Raw genomic sequence first — 16,704 nt, 5'->3', positions numbered from 1 at the left:
AGTTTATGTTTGCTACAATGCAACACCTCCACTGGGTAAAACTTCCAGAAGAGTAGCAGGGGAGTATACTCCCTCTCCCAGGGTGTTGGCTGCACAAGGAAACATACAACCTGCAGTAAGATGCCCCACAGAATCAATCTAAAGCTAAAGCTTCTCCTTCTCTACAGCAACACAAGTAATAAAATTGCTGATTTTACTCTTGTGCTCCTGTAAGAAAAACTATTACAGTACTTTAAAAATGCTTCTGCTATCAATTTGTTACTCCCCACAGCATCACTCTAACACTGGTATTATCACCATCTTATTGTTGAGAGAAACAACCACAGAAGTCAGTGGCAAAGTCAAAATGAGAGGTCTAGAATTTACAATGCTCAGACTCAGAGCTCAGTCCACACACACAGTGGCATGAGCACAAATCTCAATCCTAATATTTGTACGTTTATTACACATTTAGTTCAGTAAAACTGTTCTGATCTTCACAGTGAATTTGTAACCTAATAATATCCACCCAATCATGTCTCAAATGACATTTCCAAAATTGAATTCATTGCCTATTCTCCAAATGGCTCCCTCTTCCAACCTCCCAACCTCTGCTGATTCGGCACTGCTCTTGGTAATCTAAGTTCAAAACCTTAGCATCCCCCTTGACTCTAACTAGCTGCTAAACACTTAAAATTAAGGGCTTTTATCATGGCTAGTCCAGAACAAAAAAAAATTCAATGGCTCCCTACTGCCTAGCAGAAGAAATCCAAACTCCTACACCACCAAAGCGGAGTATTCCGAGCACTCCAGAACAATCCCAAACTACCTTCCACCACTCCCCACTGTACAACCTAAGTAACAACTAACCTGGAAGTCCTGCTGTTCCCCAAACACTGTGCTTACTGAGCACATGACTTTGTGAAAGTTACTTAATCTAGGCTTTATTTTACTCAACTATAAAATGGGCATAATAATACTTGCCTGAAAGGACCAACTGAGGTAATGAAAATGAGAGTGCTGCTATAAATTTTAAAGTACTATAAAAATACAGACATTATCATTATGTCATGGTGATGGTAATTTTATTTTATTTACACCTGCCTTGCTCCAGAAAGGACATAAAGGCAGCCCACATGAAACACAAAATAACAAGAGTTTAAAGATGGAAGCAATAAAAGAAATATAAAACAAAAGTTAAGGACACAAAATGGAACTGGGAATGAGGAGGCTAAGAAAAACTCATACCATAATTACCCATCTCACCTTTCAGGTTAATATAACTTGGTCTAAATGCTGCAGTTGATTAAAAGGAAACTAAGTCAATTAGACAATCCAGTGTCCAGAAGACTAAAAACAAAACCATTGGTCAGAAATAAAATAGTTCCTAATATAAAGACGTGGCAAGAATTTCTTCTAAAGGTCCTTATTCTGTTTGATTAACTGGACAACATCCTCAACGTATTTATCGTGGATTCTCTATTTTATAATATCATTATTAGACTGAAAGCCCGTTGAGGTCAGGTAACTGTCCTGTTTGTATCTCTAACAGTGTGTAGAGCAATTAGTCAACAAACCACATGCCTCAATTTTTATCTACTGGTTTCCATGGATGGTCTCTGCTTCCTATTTCCAACCATCTTGCACACCACCATATTAATCCTAAAATATCACTTTTATCACAGGATTCCTTACTTCAAAAACTTCCAAAAGCCTCCCTGCACATAGAAAAAATGCCTCATTCTTTATCTACAATCTTCAACGTTTCCCCAGCAATGTGCTTCCCTGTCTTCCCATTCCTCCAAATTCTTTTTGCCTTTCTTAAGCTCAGCTTTAAGACTCCTCTTCTACTTAAAGTCTTCTCTGACTGGCAGTAAAGTAGTAGAGGGAGAGATTGGGGGTGTAGGGAGGAGGAGTCTAGAAAGTCAGAAGTCTTGTGTTCTGATGCCTAACTCAGAGTTAAGACTGAAGGCAAGACACTACACCACTGTGAGAGCATTTCCTCATCTATAAAGGCTTTAGGATAGATGGTATCTACATTACCTTCCAGCCATAACAGCTCTAGGATGCTTTGGTTCCTACAAATTTGGACACACCCTGATCTCTACTCTGAACATTTTTATCTGCTACATATTTTAATATATAATTACATGCACTGTTTTTTAATTTTCCCTGCTAAGAAAACATACCAACTCCTCCACAACAGAGTCTTTTATTTCCCTTGTTATCCCCAAAGACAACTGGCATAAGTCTGGGTACACAGCAGATATATTTTCTAAGCAATTAAATAACTCTTTTTAAAAGACTGATTATAATATACTGTCTTGCTGCAGTATGAATCAGCAAAAAAAAAAAAAAAAAAAGGCCTTTTTTTCATTAAGCAGACCATTAAAATAAGTGTACTAAAAGAAGAAAATAGGTAAGTCACTTTTCTCTAAAAAAGTATATTCAGTCCATAAGTTACAAAGCCAGTCAGCACAACTCCATTATTTAAGGTGACCACATTAAACAAAAAACATAATGTTCATTTCCCAGCCATTCCTGTTTATATCTTCTATTGCAAAAAGAAAGCTGACTAGTCCAAAAAAAAAAAAAAAACCATAATTTTTATTATTTTACTGATTTAACTTTATATACTACTGTTATGATTCCAACATAAAAACCAATAAAGTTACAGAGAATTATGAAATAAATCATGTGACAAATTAAACTGTACTTTCAATGACTTTCAGCATTGCAGACTAAGTAAAGCTATTACCAATACTCTTATTGAGCTTAGTTTTGTGCTTTTCACATTCTTTTTTTTTTTTTTAAAGATTTTATTTATTTATTTGACAGAGAGAGAGAGACACAGTGAGAGAGGGAACACAAGCAGGGGGAGTGGGAGAGGGAGAAGCAGGCTTCCCGCAGAGCAGGGAGCCCGATGCGGGGCTCGATCCCAGGACCCTGGGATCATGACCTGAGCCGAAGGCAGACGCTTAACGACTGAGCCACCCAGGCGCCCCATTTTTTTTTTTTTTAATTAATATTATGTATCCTTTTTCTGGATGAATATCCAGTTTCCTGGACCGTACTTAAAAAAAAATCTGATAAATCTAAAGGTTTACTGATTCTTCTTTTGCTCATTAATAGTCTTGTCAGCAAAATCTAGGCAATGGTGAAAACTTAAGTATTTGCTTAATTGGAAAACAAAAAACAAAGCTGTATCAGCCAGGGAGCACAAACAAGACAACCTATCAAATGCTCAGTAACACCCTCTAGTAAAAACACACATGCACACTATGTAAAGAGCTTCTTTAAATCAGAGTATCTGAAACTTAAGATAATTCTCATATTCCAAATTCTAAATATATTGTAAATGGATCAGAAAGTCAGGCGATGGCTCCACTCATGCTATTTTGTCCCACTGTTATTACTGCTGAAAGAGTGTATAAGGCTCACAGCCAGTTTAGAACATAGAAATACTGCAGTACAAAATAAAACAATTTATTCCTAAAAAGAAATACAGGAGGGAGGCTGGGAAGATGGCGGAGTAGGAGCATCCTAAGCTTGCCTCTTTCCATGGATACAATTAGATAACACATCAGTGTAAATAACCTAAGAAGAAATATAAATCCACAAAATTATTATCTTTATTCACAAAATGTCAATAATGTGCAAATATGTTGAGCAGAAGATGGATAAGGAAACTGCTTTTCTCTATGATCTGTAATCGTTACCTCTTTCAACCCTGATGCCCCTCAAAAAGATATTTATCTTATTTAAGCAATACAATAAAAGAATTAAGCAAAATCCCTGCCCAAAGAGTTTCCTAAAAGAGAGGAGGAGGAGGACGAAAGAATTCATTCAGAAGGGATACAGAAACTCAAGTAAGACAGACGTGTAATAACCAAATCCAAACTCTAACACCTAGCATTGGATTCCCTTGAAGAAATAAGTAATAAGCATGTTCACTCAGGCATTTAACATTAAAAGACGAAACAGAAACAAGAACATAAATGACCCAAAAGGACCATGTTTTGTCCGTGACTTGTTCCGTTCGGGAAACAATTATTTAAATAGTTCTAAACATAATCACTTCCATTGGGAAAACACATCCTGCTTAAAACTGCACTTTCATAGTAAGTATTTACTAATCACAAAAACTGTGTAATTGAACAAATACTATTGTATAAAAGGAAGTTAATAACAGCCATATACCATTATTTTAAAAGAAAATTATTTTTAATAGTGCTTGAAAGACCTATATGCGAAGACTAGAGCTGTGGGTTTTCAACAAAAAACAAAACAAAAAAACCATTAATAATAAGGCAATCACCACTACATAGTATTATAGTCTTCCTAGTACAAAGGAAACACATTCATAAAGTGAGTGACCAATTTAAAAAAACAACTTAAACACACACCTAGACACACACAAATCCAAGATCAAATAATTCAGATTCAAGAAACTTCAAATATTTCATTTTTAATGCAAAATACATATGAAAGATAACATTCAAATTTCTAGTTCTATCATGTTAGAAGCACTGGCCTAAGATTCAAGGCTCCTTTACACATCTTTGGTGGCTTGATAAGAGCAATTTAACATTCTGAGCCCTAGACTTATTCCAAAATCCAATGACCAGATGAATAACAGATTAACAATTACTTCAATCTAGGCAGCAATAAAACACATTTATTTCTTCTGCTTTATGCTGCCTATTGATGCAGAGAATAGTAAATTAAAAATATGGCAGAAACTATACAATTTAAACCTGAATAATAGTTCGCTGTTCCTTGACTACTGGGATTTTTGACAATGACAAAATGAAAGGAATTAGAAATTAGTTTGGGAAAGATGTTAAAAATTACTTTACAATGATAGCTTGGCAGCAGAATGGTCCTTTCAGATATTAAAAACATTTGGTCAGCTGTCACATGAATTTTCAAGACCTAAACTCAAAAGTACCATTATAATTAATAGGTGGGGCAAGTTAAGAAGGAAGTGACAGTGGATCTTCTGAAAACTTGTGAGAAACCGCCTGACAGATGCCTAAGGAGACAGGCAGATTATAAACTTACTAAGGCTTAAAAGTAATCTAAAATTCTGTATCAAGCTTGGAAGACAGGGATAAAGCACAGCATCCTACAACATTCCCAGAGCATTTTAATCAGCACTTTAAGATAAACTGGTAAAAACTACGATGAAAAATGTCTAAAAGGAGTCTTCTGTCAGAAATCATAGGTGGAATCATTACCTCACAACATAACAATTCTAAAAATCACTAATCAAAGTAAATACACAAATTTGTCCAAAAAGAAGTTCGATTTATTTTTAAAAAATTGTTTGCAAAGCACAGGCTTTCTTACGAGTTATCTACCTTATTTTAAACACTATAATTTCAACCTAAAAGAATATATAGCCTTCATTCTCTTCAACTTCACTTTACTCATTGAAATAGGTTCTAAGGCAAATGATCTCTCCTTCTTTAGCCTGGCAGCTTCTTACTTGAGTTTGGGAGGTCACAAAGAACCTCTCTAAAATAAGCATTTATATTGATCCCTTCCATGATTATACTTACTTAAAACCCATAGTCTCCTTCTGAGAATTTGAGGAAATGAATTTTTACAATAGCATGGAATGCCAACCAAAATATAAGGCCAGTTAACAATACTCATCCTTTTCTCTATTACAAAAATTCTAACAGTGGAATTTTGTTTATAAAATGCAGTGTACATTTTATCATCTTGGATAAAATATCTACAGCCTCGGTAGTGGTTAAATTGCAGCTATAAAGGAAATTGTCCCGAGATAAATGGTTTCCCTATGAGAAGGTTTCACTGCTACAGTTCACCTCAGGACAATAAATCAAATTAACTGCACCTTGTCCTCTGTCCAATGACATCATCAGTTTGACCACATCTTGGGAATCGGGTGCAAAAACATATGCTATTTAAGGCATGAAATCTTATTACTGCTTTGTGTCCATTCGACCTCATGCTTCAGGTCTCCAAAGCAGTCATTCACCTGAACATTCACATGAAAGCTACACATTTTTTTCCTGCTGCATTCAGGGCCTGCCTACTGGAGGTGAAAGAGGAAAAATGATGAGAACTGGTAATGTGAAACTGGCTTGCTGTTAGCCCATCAAATCTACAATTTTGTTACAAATGAAACTGAAGACTAATGTCTCCCAAAATATGTACCTAGCAACTGACCATAAAGTGCCTTTTAATTTCAAAGGTTTAACACATCCCTGCTAAATAACACTTCTCTGGTACTTTACTAGCAGGGGTAAAAAAAAAAAAAAAAAAAAAAACACCAATGAGAAACAACACTATGTTTTTAAAAAACACACTAAAACTATAAAATAAAAAGGAAAGAAAACTTTACCAAGGGAAAAACCAAAAAATGAAAATTACTGTTTCTTCTAAATAACAAAAGTTAGCCTAACTTTCACAGACCAACTGTCCTAATTTTACATAAAACATAAAATCAATTCTGACAACTTCAAGAGAGGTGGGTGTGTTAGGAGGAGAATAAGTTCCAAGATCAGGGTAGACACAATGCCTATGTTTATTCTTCTATGTTCCCTCATTTAACCATGACACAAACACTCAAAGAAAACACAACCCCATTTTCTGTCTTTAGGAGGGCTACCGGTAAAATAAGCAAACCTTGACAGGGATAGCACAAAATTAATATCAGCCCTATTTTAAATCAGAATGAAGAAGCTGAAAAGGAAATGCAGCACTGAGACATTCTGAAAGTGCTGTTAATTGGAATTTCTAAAACACTTACTCTACAACTCCTAGGGAAAAAAAAAAAAAACCTATTGGTTTTACAAATACTGCAGACCTTTACAAAGCCTGAAAGTGTTTAACTTGGAGGTAGAAGCCAAGGGGCAGGGGAGAACTATCACTAAAGTAAAGTGATTTATTTGTATTAAATCAAAATAGGTTTCATTCGCCTCTGAAAATGAGAAAAAATTTTTTCCTTAGGCCTAATATTACTGCAAACTATAAGAAAGTCTTTTTAAGAGAAAACAAAACACGACAGAGTTGAAGCTTAGCTAGGAGCTGCCTTAATGCTGGTTAAGGCCCCAGGAGGGTTTGTTTTGCCCGCGGAGTACGGGTATGTGTATGGAAGTTGGTGGGGGAAAGTCATTTTGGTTATTAGTAAATAAATCAAGCGGCAGAGAATGAGGCCTAGGCAACTGCTAGAGGAGCCAAGGCCTAGCTCTCCCCCTGCTCTTCCCAGCACAGCCTGGGTTTGATCTCAGAGCCCCGTGGATTGCCAAGGAAAAAAAAAAAAAAGAATCATATCGAACCACAAAAGCACATGGGGCGAATGTAAAATATAAACACGGCGTTGGGCTGTGAGTGGCTGTTATTAAAGGTCTGAATTACTAAACATGAGAGGCGGGGAAAGCCAGGCGGCCATTTCAATAATATAAACCTCCCCGAATTAGACATTATTCAAATGAGAGAGGTTCGGCTAAGCAGAGAGTAAAGAGGACCCAGCACCCAGCAAGAAACCACCACCACAGAACCGGGGAGGGGGATCCCCGCCCCTACCTAACTCCCAACAGGAGAGGGGAAATCTAGAATATTATCAACTTGTCAGGCCGGCCGGTTCTGGGGCAGGGGCAAGAGGGCAGCTCTCTACATCCGAGTTCTTGAGAGGCCTCCGGGTGCTTCTGGGGCCTGGGAGCCAGAGGCCCCCTAGGGCCCCCGGCCGCGTCCGTCCCGGTCGGGCGCAGAGGCGGGGGCGCGGGGAGGGGCAGGGCGGCGATGAAGATCAGACCACGCCAGGCACCTCCAACCCAACTCCCCGGAGAAAAGTACGACCCACGAGGGAGAGGGGGCTTTTCCAGGACCTACAGGGACTGCTGACCGATGGTCCAGAGCACATGGGGCTGCCCCAGAGGACATCCCCCTCCGAGGGGAACTTTCCACGAGGGCCGCCTTTCAACCCTGTCCGTCCCGGAGGGTGCGAAGCGGACCCCTGCGCGGGCTCCCCAACCCCGCTGCCCCGAGGCCACCTCACAGCGCCCACGACCGCTCACCCCTACCCACCTAGAGCGCAGGCCTGGCTCAGGTCAGGCCGCCACACGGGGGACAGGCGGGGCGCGGCCGAAGTGCCCGGGGCCGTGACCCCCGGGCTCAGCCCCGCTCGGACCCCCGTGCGGCTGCGGGGCGCGGGCGCCGGCAGGACGTTCTCCCCGGGCGCCCCCCTCCCCCGCCCTGGCCCTCTCCCGGGGCGGGGGGGGGGGCGCGTGTGGCTGTCCGGCCGCCGGTGTCCGCTCCGGCCCCGCCGCCTCCCCGGCATTGTGCTCTCCACCACCTCCATCCCCCTCCACGCCCCCCCCACCCCGCGCCCGCCCGGCCGGGTCGCCCGCCCGCGCCCCGCCGGCCCAGCGGCTATGAATATGTAAAATGTCTTTATTGTCCTCTCCCTGTGCCCCGGCCCCGCGGCCCCGCCGCGGACCCGCTCGGGTTCGGGCACCGCGGCGAGGAGGCGGCGGCGGCGGCCGCCGGCGGAGGAGGAGGGCCGGTGCCGGCGGGCGGGCGGGCGAGCAGCGGCGGCGGCGGGGTGGGCCGGGGGCAGGAGGAGGGCGGTGGATCGCAGCCCCCTTTGCCCCTTGTCTTCCCCCTCCGCCTGGCCGCTCCAAGCCTCTTTCCCCCTCCGCTCAGCGCCCGGCGGGGGCTCCGTGCTCCCCGGCCCCCCATCTCCCCGCCGTTAATTATAATAATCCTGAGTACTAATAAATTATGCTAAGTCGCGGGGGGGGGCAGCGGGAGCCGGGGTTGAGTATGAATATGAATATGTAAAATGCTGTAATGATTACCTGCTGCTGCTGCCGCCGCGGCTGAACTCTCATCTTGACTCGCTGCTCCTCCGTCCGCCATTTTGAATATTTTAACCAAAATCGCCCGGTCGATAAACCCTCCCTCGCTCCGGCTCCCCTCCCCCCTCCCGCCCTCCGTGCCTCCTCCCTCCTCTCCGCCCCCTCCCGCTCCTTCTTCTCCCCGGGCGCGCGCCAGGGGGCGCGCGAGGCCGACCCCTTGGAGGAGCCCCACCCCTTCGGGCGCTCTGCGCACGCGCCTCCTGGCCGCTGTGGCTCTTCAGTAGCTAAAGCGCCCTCAACATGCCAGTCACCCCTTCCCTGCATTTTTTTTCTCTCGGCTCTGCACATGCGCAACTTTCTCCACGCGCCTGAAATGCAGGCGGCGCATGCGTTACCTCCCCTGGGCTTCTTCTTGAAGCGTAACCTGTGTAGTACGTTGAGCGCTCGTCCCTTCTTACAATCCTCCCTCTCTCTCCCGCCTCACTGCCCTCCCAGCTTTACTCCGACGTCCCCCCAGTGGACAGTGGCATTTTAAAGGAAGGGCAGGGGACCCGGCGGCAAGAGCGTGGAAACGCGTGGAGTCCTCGTGGGCGGACCAGTCCCCGCGTCCCCTCCGCTGCGCACTTTTTAAGGCTTTCCGCGCTGTGGAACCGCTGACAACAAAGGAGGGGCAGCTCCCCTGCTAGGTAATTTCCGGCCCGGTGGGCAGGTAGGGGCGGAAACGCCCGCCGCGGGGAGCAGGGCTGGAGGCACCTGCTGAGCTCTGCGCGGGCGTCCCGCTTTAAATTTGAATCCTAACTAGTCCCCGCCCCCAACTCTGCAAATGCTGGAGACCCGGCCCGGCTAACGTGAGGGGGAGTGTCTTGTGCTGCTTTTAATTAGCCCCAAATCTCTTCTGCTCTACTTGTTTCTAATACCCGGCCGCCTTCTCGGGAGCTGGGCGTTTAAGTCGCTAATTTCCGCCCCCACCCTCCTTGGGGTTTTCTTGCGCCTGGATTGCCGCTCACCCGATCGAAACGAAGAGCTGATTCCCTCGCCCATGGATAGGCACGCTCCCCTTCCTTTGGCTTAGGAACATACTTAAAAGCTAGCCGTAAACTGGAAACTGATGACCTAATAAATAAAAACATCGAAATCAGCAGTAGCTTCATCCAGAATTTCACTTGGCTGTGTTTCTCAGAGCAAATATGATAGTAGGCGTTTCTATTGTAAATATCTTTATTTCAGTCGTGTTCTAAGATTTCTTTAATGGTAAATTTCTCTGGACAAGACCCAGTTCTAATTACTTTACGAATTCTTTAAAAAAAAAAACTAAAATTTTTCCAGTTTTTTTTTTTTTTTAAGAGTGAAAAGAAAAGCCTATCTCATAAGCAAAGTTAGAAAAAAAGAAATTCAGGAGGCGCCTGGGTGGCTCTGTGGGTAGAGTATGTGACGCCGGTTTCAGCGTCCTGAGTTCAAGCCCCACCTCGTGTGTAGAGCTTACTTAAATATATTTCTTTAATAAAAAAGAAATTCAATCCTAGATAGTCTGTCTTGAGGAGAGAAATGACTGCAAAGTTTAAATTGAGTAGAATCGCAGATTCTACATTGAAGAAAAACGGATCTCTATAAGAGAGTCAGCGGTTATTCTAACGGCTAAAGTTTTAATCACGGGTCTTAGCCTCGTCATTGAATTCCTTACCCTGTGCAAGTACAGTTGAAGCTATTGTCAGTGACAGCCAATGAATTTGGGGTGGGATTGATTTATTCATGGTAATTAAGCCTTAGGGTGTGTGCAGGACTGTTCAAACCAAATAATTGGGCCACCATATAATCTAATTATTTCAAGCCACACCACCCTCCATTAAGGAAATGCAAATTTCAATCATGTTACAATTAATCCGGAAATACAGCCTAAGTTAGATTCACCGGCATTACCATGGGGGAAGTTTCAAAATCATCAACCTATTTGAAAGACAGTTAATTACCTGCCCCTGCTCCGAGGGCAAGGAATTTGAAATTACCTCCACTAAGAAAAGGAACCTGAATACTTTTACTTAAATTCCTAGCTTCTATTTAATCTTTGTTTTGCTCTTTAGTTCAAAGAGTAAATTAATATGACTTTTAGAAAGTAATTGAAGCTAGTGCATGTGCTATTCATTCTTTATCTCATTTCCATTATCTTCATGGAATGAATTTTTATTTAAGGAAGAATAGCTCTGTGAGGAAAAAAATAGTTTAAAATAGTCTGTATCAATGATTCATTTTCCTCTTAATGAAAATATTTATGCCTGGGCATAGTAGGTATTCATAAATATTTGCTGAATAAAAAATAATGAATAATACAGTTATATATGTTAGGATTATTTTAAAAATTGATAAAGTCATTTATTCAACAAATATTTATGAGCATCTGCATTCTTCCAGAAACGTTACTAGGTGATAAAAATACAAAAATGTATAAAACACTGCTTTGACCTCAGCAAACTCCATGTATCAATTCTTTTTTTTAATCCTCACAACTCTGGGAGCTAGAAAGTGTTTATCCCAATTTTCCAGGATGAGGAAATTGAGACATAGAGATGTTACATAACTTGCCTATATTAGGGTTCTCCAGAGAAATGAAACCAGTAGGAATATATATGTGACTTTCATTTTGCAGTTGATACTTGAACAAGGCAGGGTTTAGGATTGCTGACTCCCCATGCAGGTGAAAGCCCAAGTATAGCTTTTAATCCCTGAAAAATGTAACAGACTACCATTGACTGGGGAAGCCTTACCAATAACATAGTCGAAAAGTCGATTAACACTATTTTGTATGTTATATGTATTTTAAATAAATATAAAATAAAACATTTTGTATATGTATGTTATATATTGTATTACTGTATTCTTACAATAAAGTAAGCTAGAGAAAAGAAAATGCCATTAAAATCATAAGGAAGAGAAAATACATTTACAGTACTATATGGTAAAAAATCCATGTATAAGTGGACCTGCACACTTCAAACCCATGTTATTCAAGGATCAACTGTATATATGAAAGAGATTTGTTATGAGGAATTTGCTTATACAGTTTTGGAGGTTGAGATGTCACTTTGTGTTCCTTCCACCATTATCCCGTACCCTTAATATCCATTCCCACACATGTTCCCTAGATTTCTGTCTGTATAAATTAGAAAACTCACATCGTTCTTTAGGAGTGTAGCGTCCGTCCTCATGAGTCAGGTGATGAGCAGCTCAGGTCTCATGGTAATTTGGTGGCCCATGGTTAAGCATTAGGTCCTTACTAAGGTCTAGTAGCAGGCCAAGAGCTATTTCTCAAAAGGAGAAGAGTTATCCATAGAGGATGTCAGGCTTTGTTCTAAAATCCTAAGAGTCTGAGCTGCAAGTCACCTGTTAGGACCTGCCAAAGACTCCTAGTAGCATCCTTACCTGCCATTGACACTTTGAGCACCGTTGGATCTGCTGGATCCTATGGCCCAAATGGCGGAGAAGCTTGTGCAGCACTCTCGACATATTGCAGAGTCTTCTTATTCAACAGCTTTTTGAGTCACTTGGGATATGGGTTGGAATAATACACCCAAATGGCATATGTTGCCTCCAAAATCCAAAGAGGCCCCCTCAGCGTTGTGTCTCTTTTTTGCTTGTAAAAGAGGCCAGTTGCAACAACTTACCCATTACCTTAGAAGGGATGTGTTGACATGCTCACACCACAGGACCCCTAAAAATTTCACTGAGATAGAAAGCCCCTGAATTTGTGCCAGATTTATTTCCCATCCTCTGACACACCAAGGTCCTACCAGTAAGTCTAAAGTGGTTACTACCTCTTGCTCACTGGGTCCAATCAGCATGATATCATCAGTGTAATGGATCGGTGTGATAGCCTGTGGAAGGGAAAGGAGATCAAGATTCCTATGAATTAAATTATGACATAGAGCTGGAAAGTTGATATACCTCTGAGGTGGGACAGGAAAAGTGTCATGCTGGCCTTGCCAACTGAAAGCAAACTGCTTCTGGAGGTTCTCGTTGACTGGGATATAGAAAAAGGCATTTGCCAGCCCAAGAGTTGCATATCAGTTTCCAGGGGATGTGTTAATTTGCTCAAGCAGCAAAACCACGTCTGGTACAGCAGCTGCAAGTGGAGTCACCACCTAGTTCAGCTTGACAATAATCCACTGTCATTCTCCAAGATCCACCTGTCTTCTGTACAAGCCACATAGGAGAGTTAAGTGGGGATGTGGTGGGAACGACCACCCCTGCATCTTCCAGATCTTTGACGGTGGCCCTGATCTCTGCAATCCCTCCAATATGCAGTGTTGCTTTGGGGGTATTATTTTCCTCGATAGAGGCAGATCTAGTGGCTTCCACGTGGCCTTTCCCACTCTAATAGCCCTCAGTCCACAGGGCAGGGAACCAATGTGGGGATACTGCTGGGTGTTTCAGTTTTTCAGGATGGGGAAAATTGAGGCATAGAGATGTGAAGTAACTTGCCTAATGCCACACCACTATTAAACAGGAGAGCTGAGAGTCATATACAGGTAAGGAGCTTACTCTTAACCGTGATAGTCTGCTGCTGGCTTTGGATCAGGCAAAATCCGGCAGGTTCATATATTTCAGTGTGGGAAGAGACTATATTAACAAATAATGTCCTTGTATGTAATCTCATCATAACAAAAATATATAAAAACTTACGTTCACACGAAAACATAAACAAATGGCAGCTCTATTACAATCGCCAAAAACTAGAAACAATCCAAATGTCCTTCCATAGGTGAATGAATAAACAAACAGGGGTATGTTCATGCTGTGGAATACTATTCAGCAATAAAAAGGAATGAACTACTGACATGTACAACAACTTCAGTGACTCTCAAAGGCATTATGCTGAGTGAAAGAAGGCAGTCTCAAAGGAATCCTACTATGTGATTCCATTTATACGGCCTTCTTGAAATCACAAAACTACAGTGATGGAAAATAGATCAGTGGTTGCCAGGAGGTAATGGTGGGAGAAGGTGCAACTATAAGGGATAGGCACGTGAGAGGACTTTTTGGGTAATGGAATTGGTCTGTATCCTGATTGTGCTGGTGGTAACAAAAATCTATACATGGGGTTTTATTCATATGTATACACACACAAGGTATAGAAGTAGTCAAGAGTATGATAGTAAGTCTGCCTAAGTCTTACTCTTACTGGATGGTCCTTACTAACAGTAGTGATGTGTGAATGGGAAGGTGTCAGTCTGTCTTGCTAAGTGCACCACATAAGCCTCTGCAGCTAGGTGTGACCATGTGACTAAATTTTGGCTACTGAGTTTAAGGAGTTGCTGGATAGGATTTCTGAAAGAGCTCTTACAAGAAGCAAGTTCCTTCTTCTTTTCTCCCTTTTTTCCCTCCTGCTCTCTGGAACACAGATGCCAAGATTGAAATTCCTCCAGGGTTTTTTGGCTGTGGAGTGATATTGTTCTCAAGAGATCAGGCCATGTGAGGAGCAAGAAGCAAATCCGATCTTCTTCATGGGCTGAAGAGAAGCCTAGGCCTGGGCCTAGCACTGCCTTCCTTGTCCTGAAGTTAAGTCTTGGTGCTGCTGTGTTAGTTTTGTTAAAGACTGAAGAATCCAGGCTCTGGGGGATGTGTTTTAATGATTGTAATTACCCTAGGTGACTAAATTAAAAATTGTCATTTTTTTATGAACAGCTCCAACATTTTGCCTGTTCATAAAGATTATCATTCTAATAGAGCAAATTAATGTCTTTAGTGACCTGGGGGTGCGTTTCATAACTAATTGATCTTATAGCAGAGACTTCCATGCCCCTTAAAGTGGGATGAAAACCAACCCTCTACCTCCTCTTTAGCCAGAAAGGCTCTGCTTTACCTATATTGGAGTTTAAGACAAGGTTTCATTTGAAAACATGGTATCGCTGCTTTTGGATATATACACATATATACACATATGAAATTTACTGTTTCATTGCTTAAAGATGCATACGCTATGGATACTTCATTGAAGTAAAGCAAGCTTGGCAATAGTAACTTTTAAAAGTTCTCAAAATAAAATGTTCTATGGCCATTGTATATGAAGCACCAGGAGCTTAATCTCCATTTCCTCAGTGACAAATTGCTCTTCCTGCCCTTACTTCATACCCAGGAGTTTCGCCAGGGAAGATTTTGATCTTGCTTCCAATATCTCCATGGTCTTCTACCTTGAACAGGTGGAGAGGGCTTCTATTAAATGAATGAATATATTCCGATTACATATATTAACGTTCATAAAAGGATGTCAAACTTACTGGCTGAAGCTGACTGCTGCAATTTATGTTTCTACTCTTAATGTATAACGTGGAGTATTTGTACTCCTCAGAGAATGTACACTGAAGTTTTTAACAAGTCAATACTTATCAAAAAGCTCAATATCATTGATGGAAAACTATCTGATGGATACATAGCCCATTTTCCCCCTCTGGTTCAGGGTCAGCAAATTCATGACGCTACTCTTACTACCATTCCTTCCAAGCCTCTTTCCAACTTCTTTAATCCATAGCCCTTTCTTATGCTGAGCCTAGACTCTTACTCAAACACGATTCTGCCCAACCAGGGCTTCGGGCAGTCATTGGCCTCTCATTAGCACTGGCATGCAGGATGAAATCCATTTGTAATTCCAACTCTAGATACTCTTAAAAGCTGAACTGTCAGAAAGCTGTGCACTTGAAATACATCATTTTGTCCCCTTGTAGGCTTCTTTCCTAGAATTATGCTTTGGACTTATGTCATCAGCCTACATTAAAATCATAAGAAGAAAAAAAACTCTGAGAAATGTATCATATTTACTGTAGGAGTGTTTTTGGAGTGTCTGTCTTCTTTCTGGGTATTCTTTCTTAATATCTGAAGGGCAGAGGTTAAGTAACTTACCCAAATTCATACAGTAAGAGACAAAGCTAGGAGTTGAACCAAAGATTGCCTGATCCCTTGTCCTCTCTGCCTTTCCTCTCTAGGCCCCCACATTTGCTCTCTGCCTTGGCGGCCATCTGCCTCCCCATCCTGACATTCAGCCGACATCTAGACATTCAGCCCTTTGCCTTGTTTCCATGAGTTTTGGTGCCTATTTTTGCCTGCATTCATTGATTCCATTTCTGCCCTTCCTGTTTTTTCCTGCCTCTTCCTATCCCTTCTCATAAGCTTTTCAAGATAAACTCTTCCTGCATTTACTCATCAACTCATTATAGTCTGACATCTGCTCCAATCATTTTCCTGAAATTACTTTATTGGAAGTCACTGATGACCTCCTAACTGCCAGATCTGATAACATCTTCACTCCTCATCCTGCCCCATCTCTCTGCAATTTGACAATGGTGATTGTTCCTCGTTTCTTAAAACCATCTCTCTAACTCTGGCTTCAGTGACAAATTGCTCTCCAATTTCTCCTCTTATCTCTCTAACCATGTCTTGGTTTTCCTCATTGGATCCTCTTTTTCTTCCCATCTAATATAGGTACTCTCCGAGGATTTGCCCTTGTCCCTCCCCTCATTGCTGCAAGCCTGTTTGATGTCATTATCTATCCCCACAATTTCAGCTGTTCTCTGAATCTCTCTGAAGACAACCCCCAAATCTACACCTTCCGTCCCACTTTCCCCTCCAACGTCAAACTATGTTTGTTATATTTGTCTCTCTCACTAGAGTATAAACTATTCAAGGGGTGGTCCATCTTGTCCTCATTATTTTTTGTTATTTTTTTTGCTTAAGGTTATAGCTCGGGGCTGGACATAGTCTATGCTTAACAATTTTTTTAAAAACAATATTTTGCATACTTCTCTCTGTATTTTAGTTACCATCCAATGTCGTGTGAGAAGCCTTTATTCTCTCACAAGTATTCTTTAGGTACCTACCAGGTACTTGGCATTGCTCTAGGCAAAAT

The 16,704-nt window shown here is 41.8% G+C and overlaps 1 protein-coding gene across 3 annotated transcripts in view; it reads right to left on the bottom strand.

Annotated features, from left to right (window-relative positions):
• The window catches only part of POU2F1 (POU class 2 homeobox 1), a 178,157-nt gene extending 169,277 nt beyond the window's left edge, over nucleotides 1–8,880 (bottom strand). The window contains exon 1 of one of the 3 annotated variants that reach the window (XM_032389450.1): nucleotides 8,814–8,880. In XM_032389450.1, the coding sequence (XP_032245341.1) occupies nucleotides 8,814–8,874 (61 nt within the window). In that variant the 5' untranslated portion in view covers nucleotides 8,875–8,880. The remainder of the gene's footprint in view (nucleotides 1–8,813) is intronic. The other 2 variants (XM_032389452.1, XM_032389453.1) reach the window with 2 other exon arrangements.
• Between the last annotated feature and the right edge of the window lie 7,824 nt (nucleotides 8,881–16,704).

The sequence above is a fragment of the Phoca vitulina genome, unplaced genomic scaffold (genome assembly GCF_004348235.1).
Source record: "Phoca vitulina isolate PV1807 unplaced genomic scaffold, GSC_HSeal_1.0 scaffold54, whole genome shotgun sequence".
Classification (NCBI taxonomy): domain Eukaryota; kingdom Metazoa; phylum Chordata; class Mammalia; order Carnivora; family Phocidae; genus Phoca; species Phoca vitulina.
This window is presented reverse-complemented; position numbering and strand designations above follow the sequence as displayed.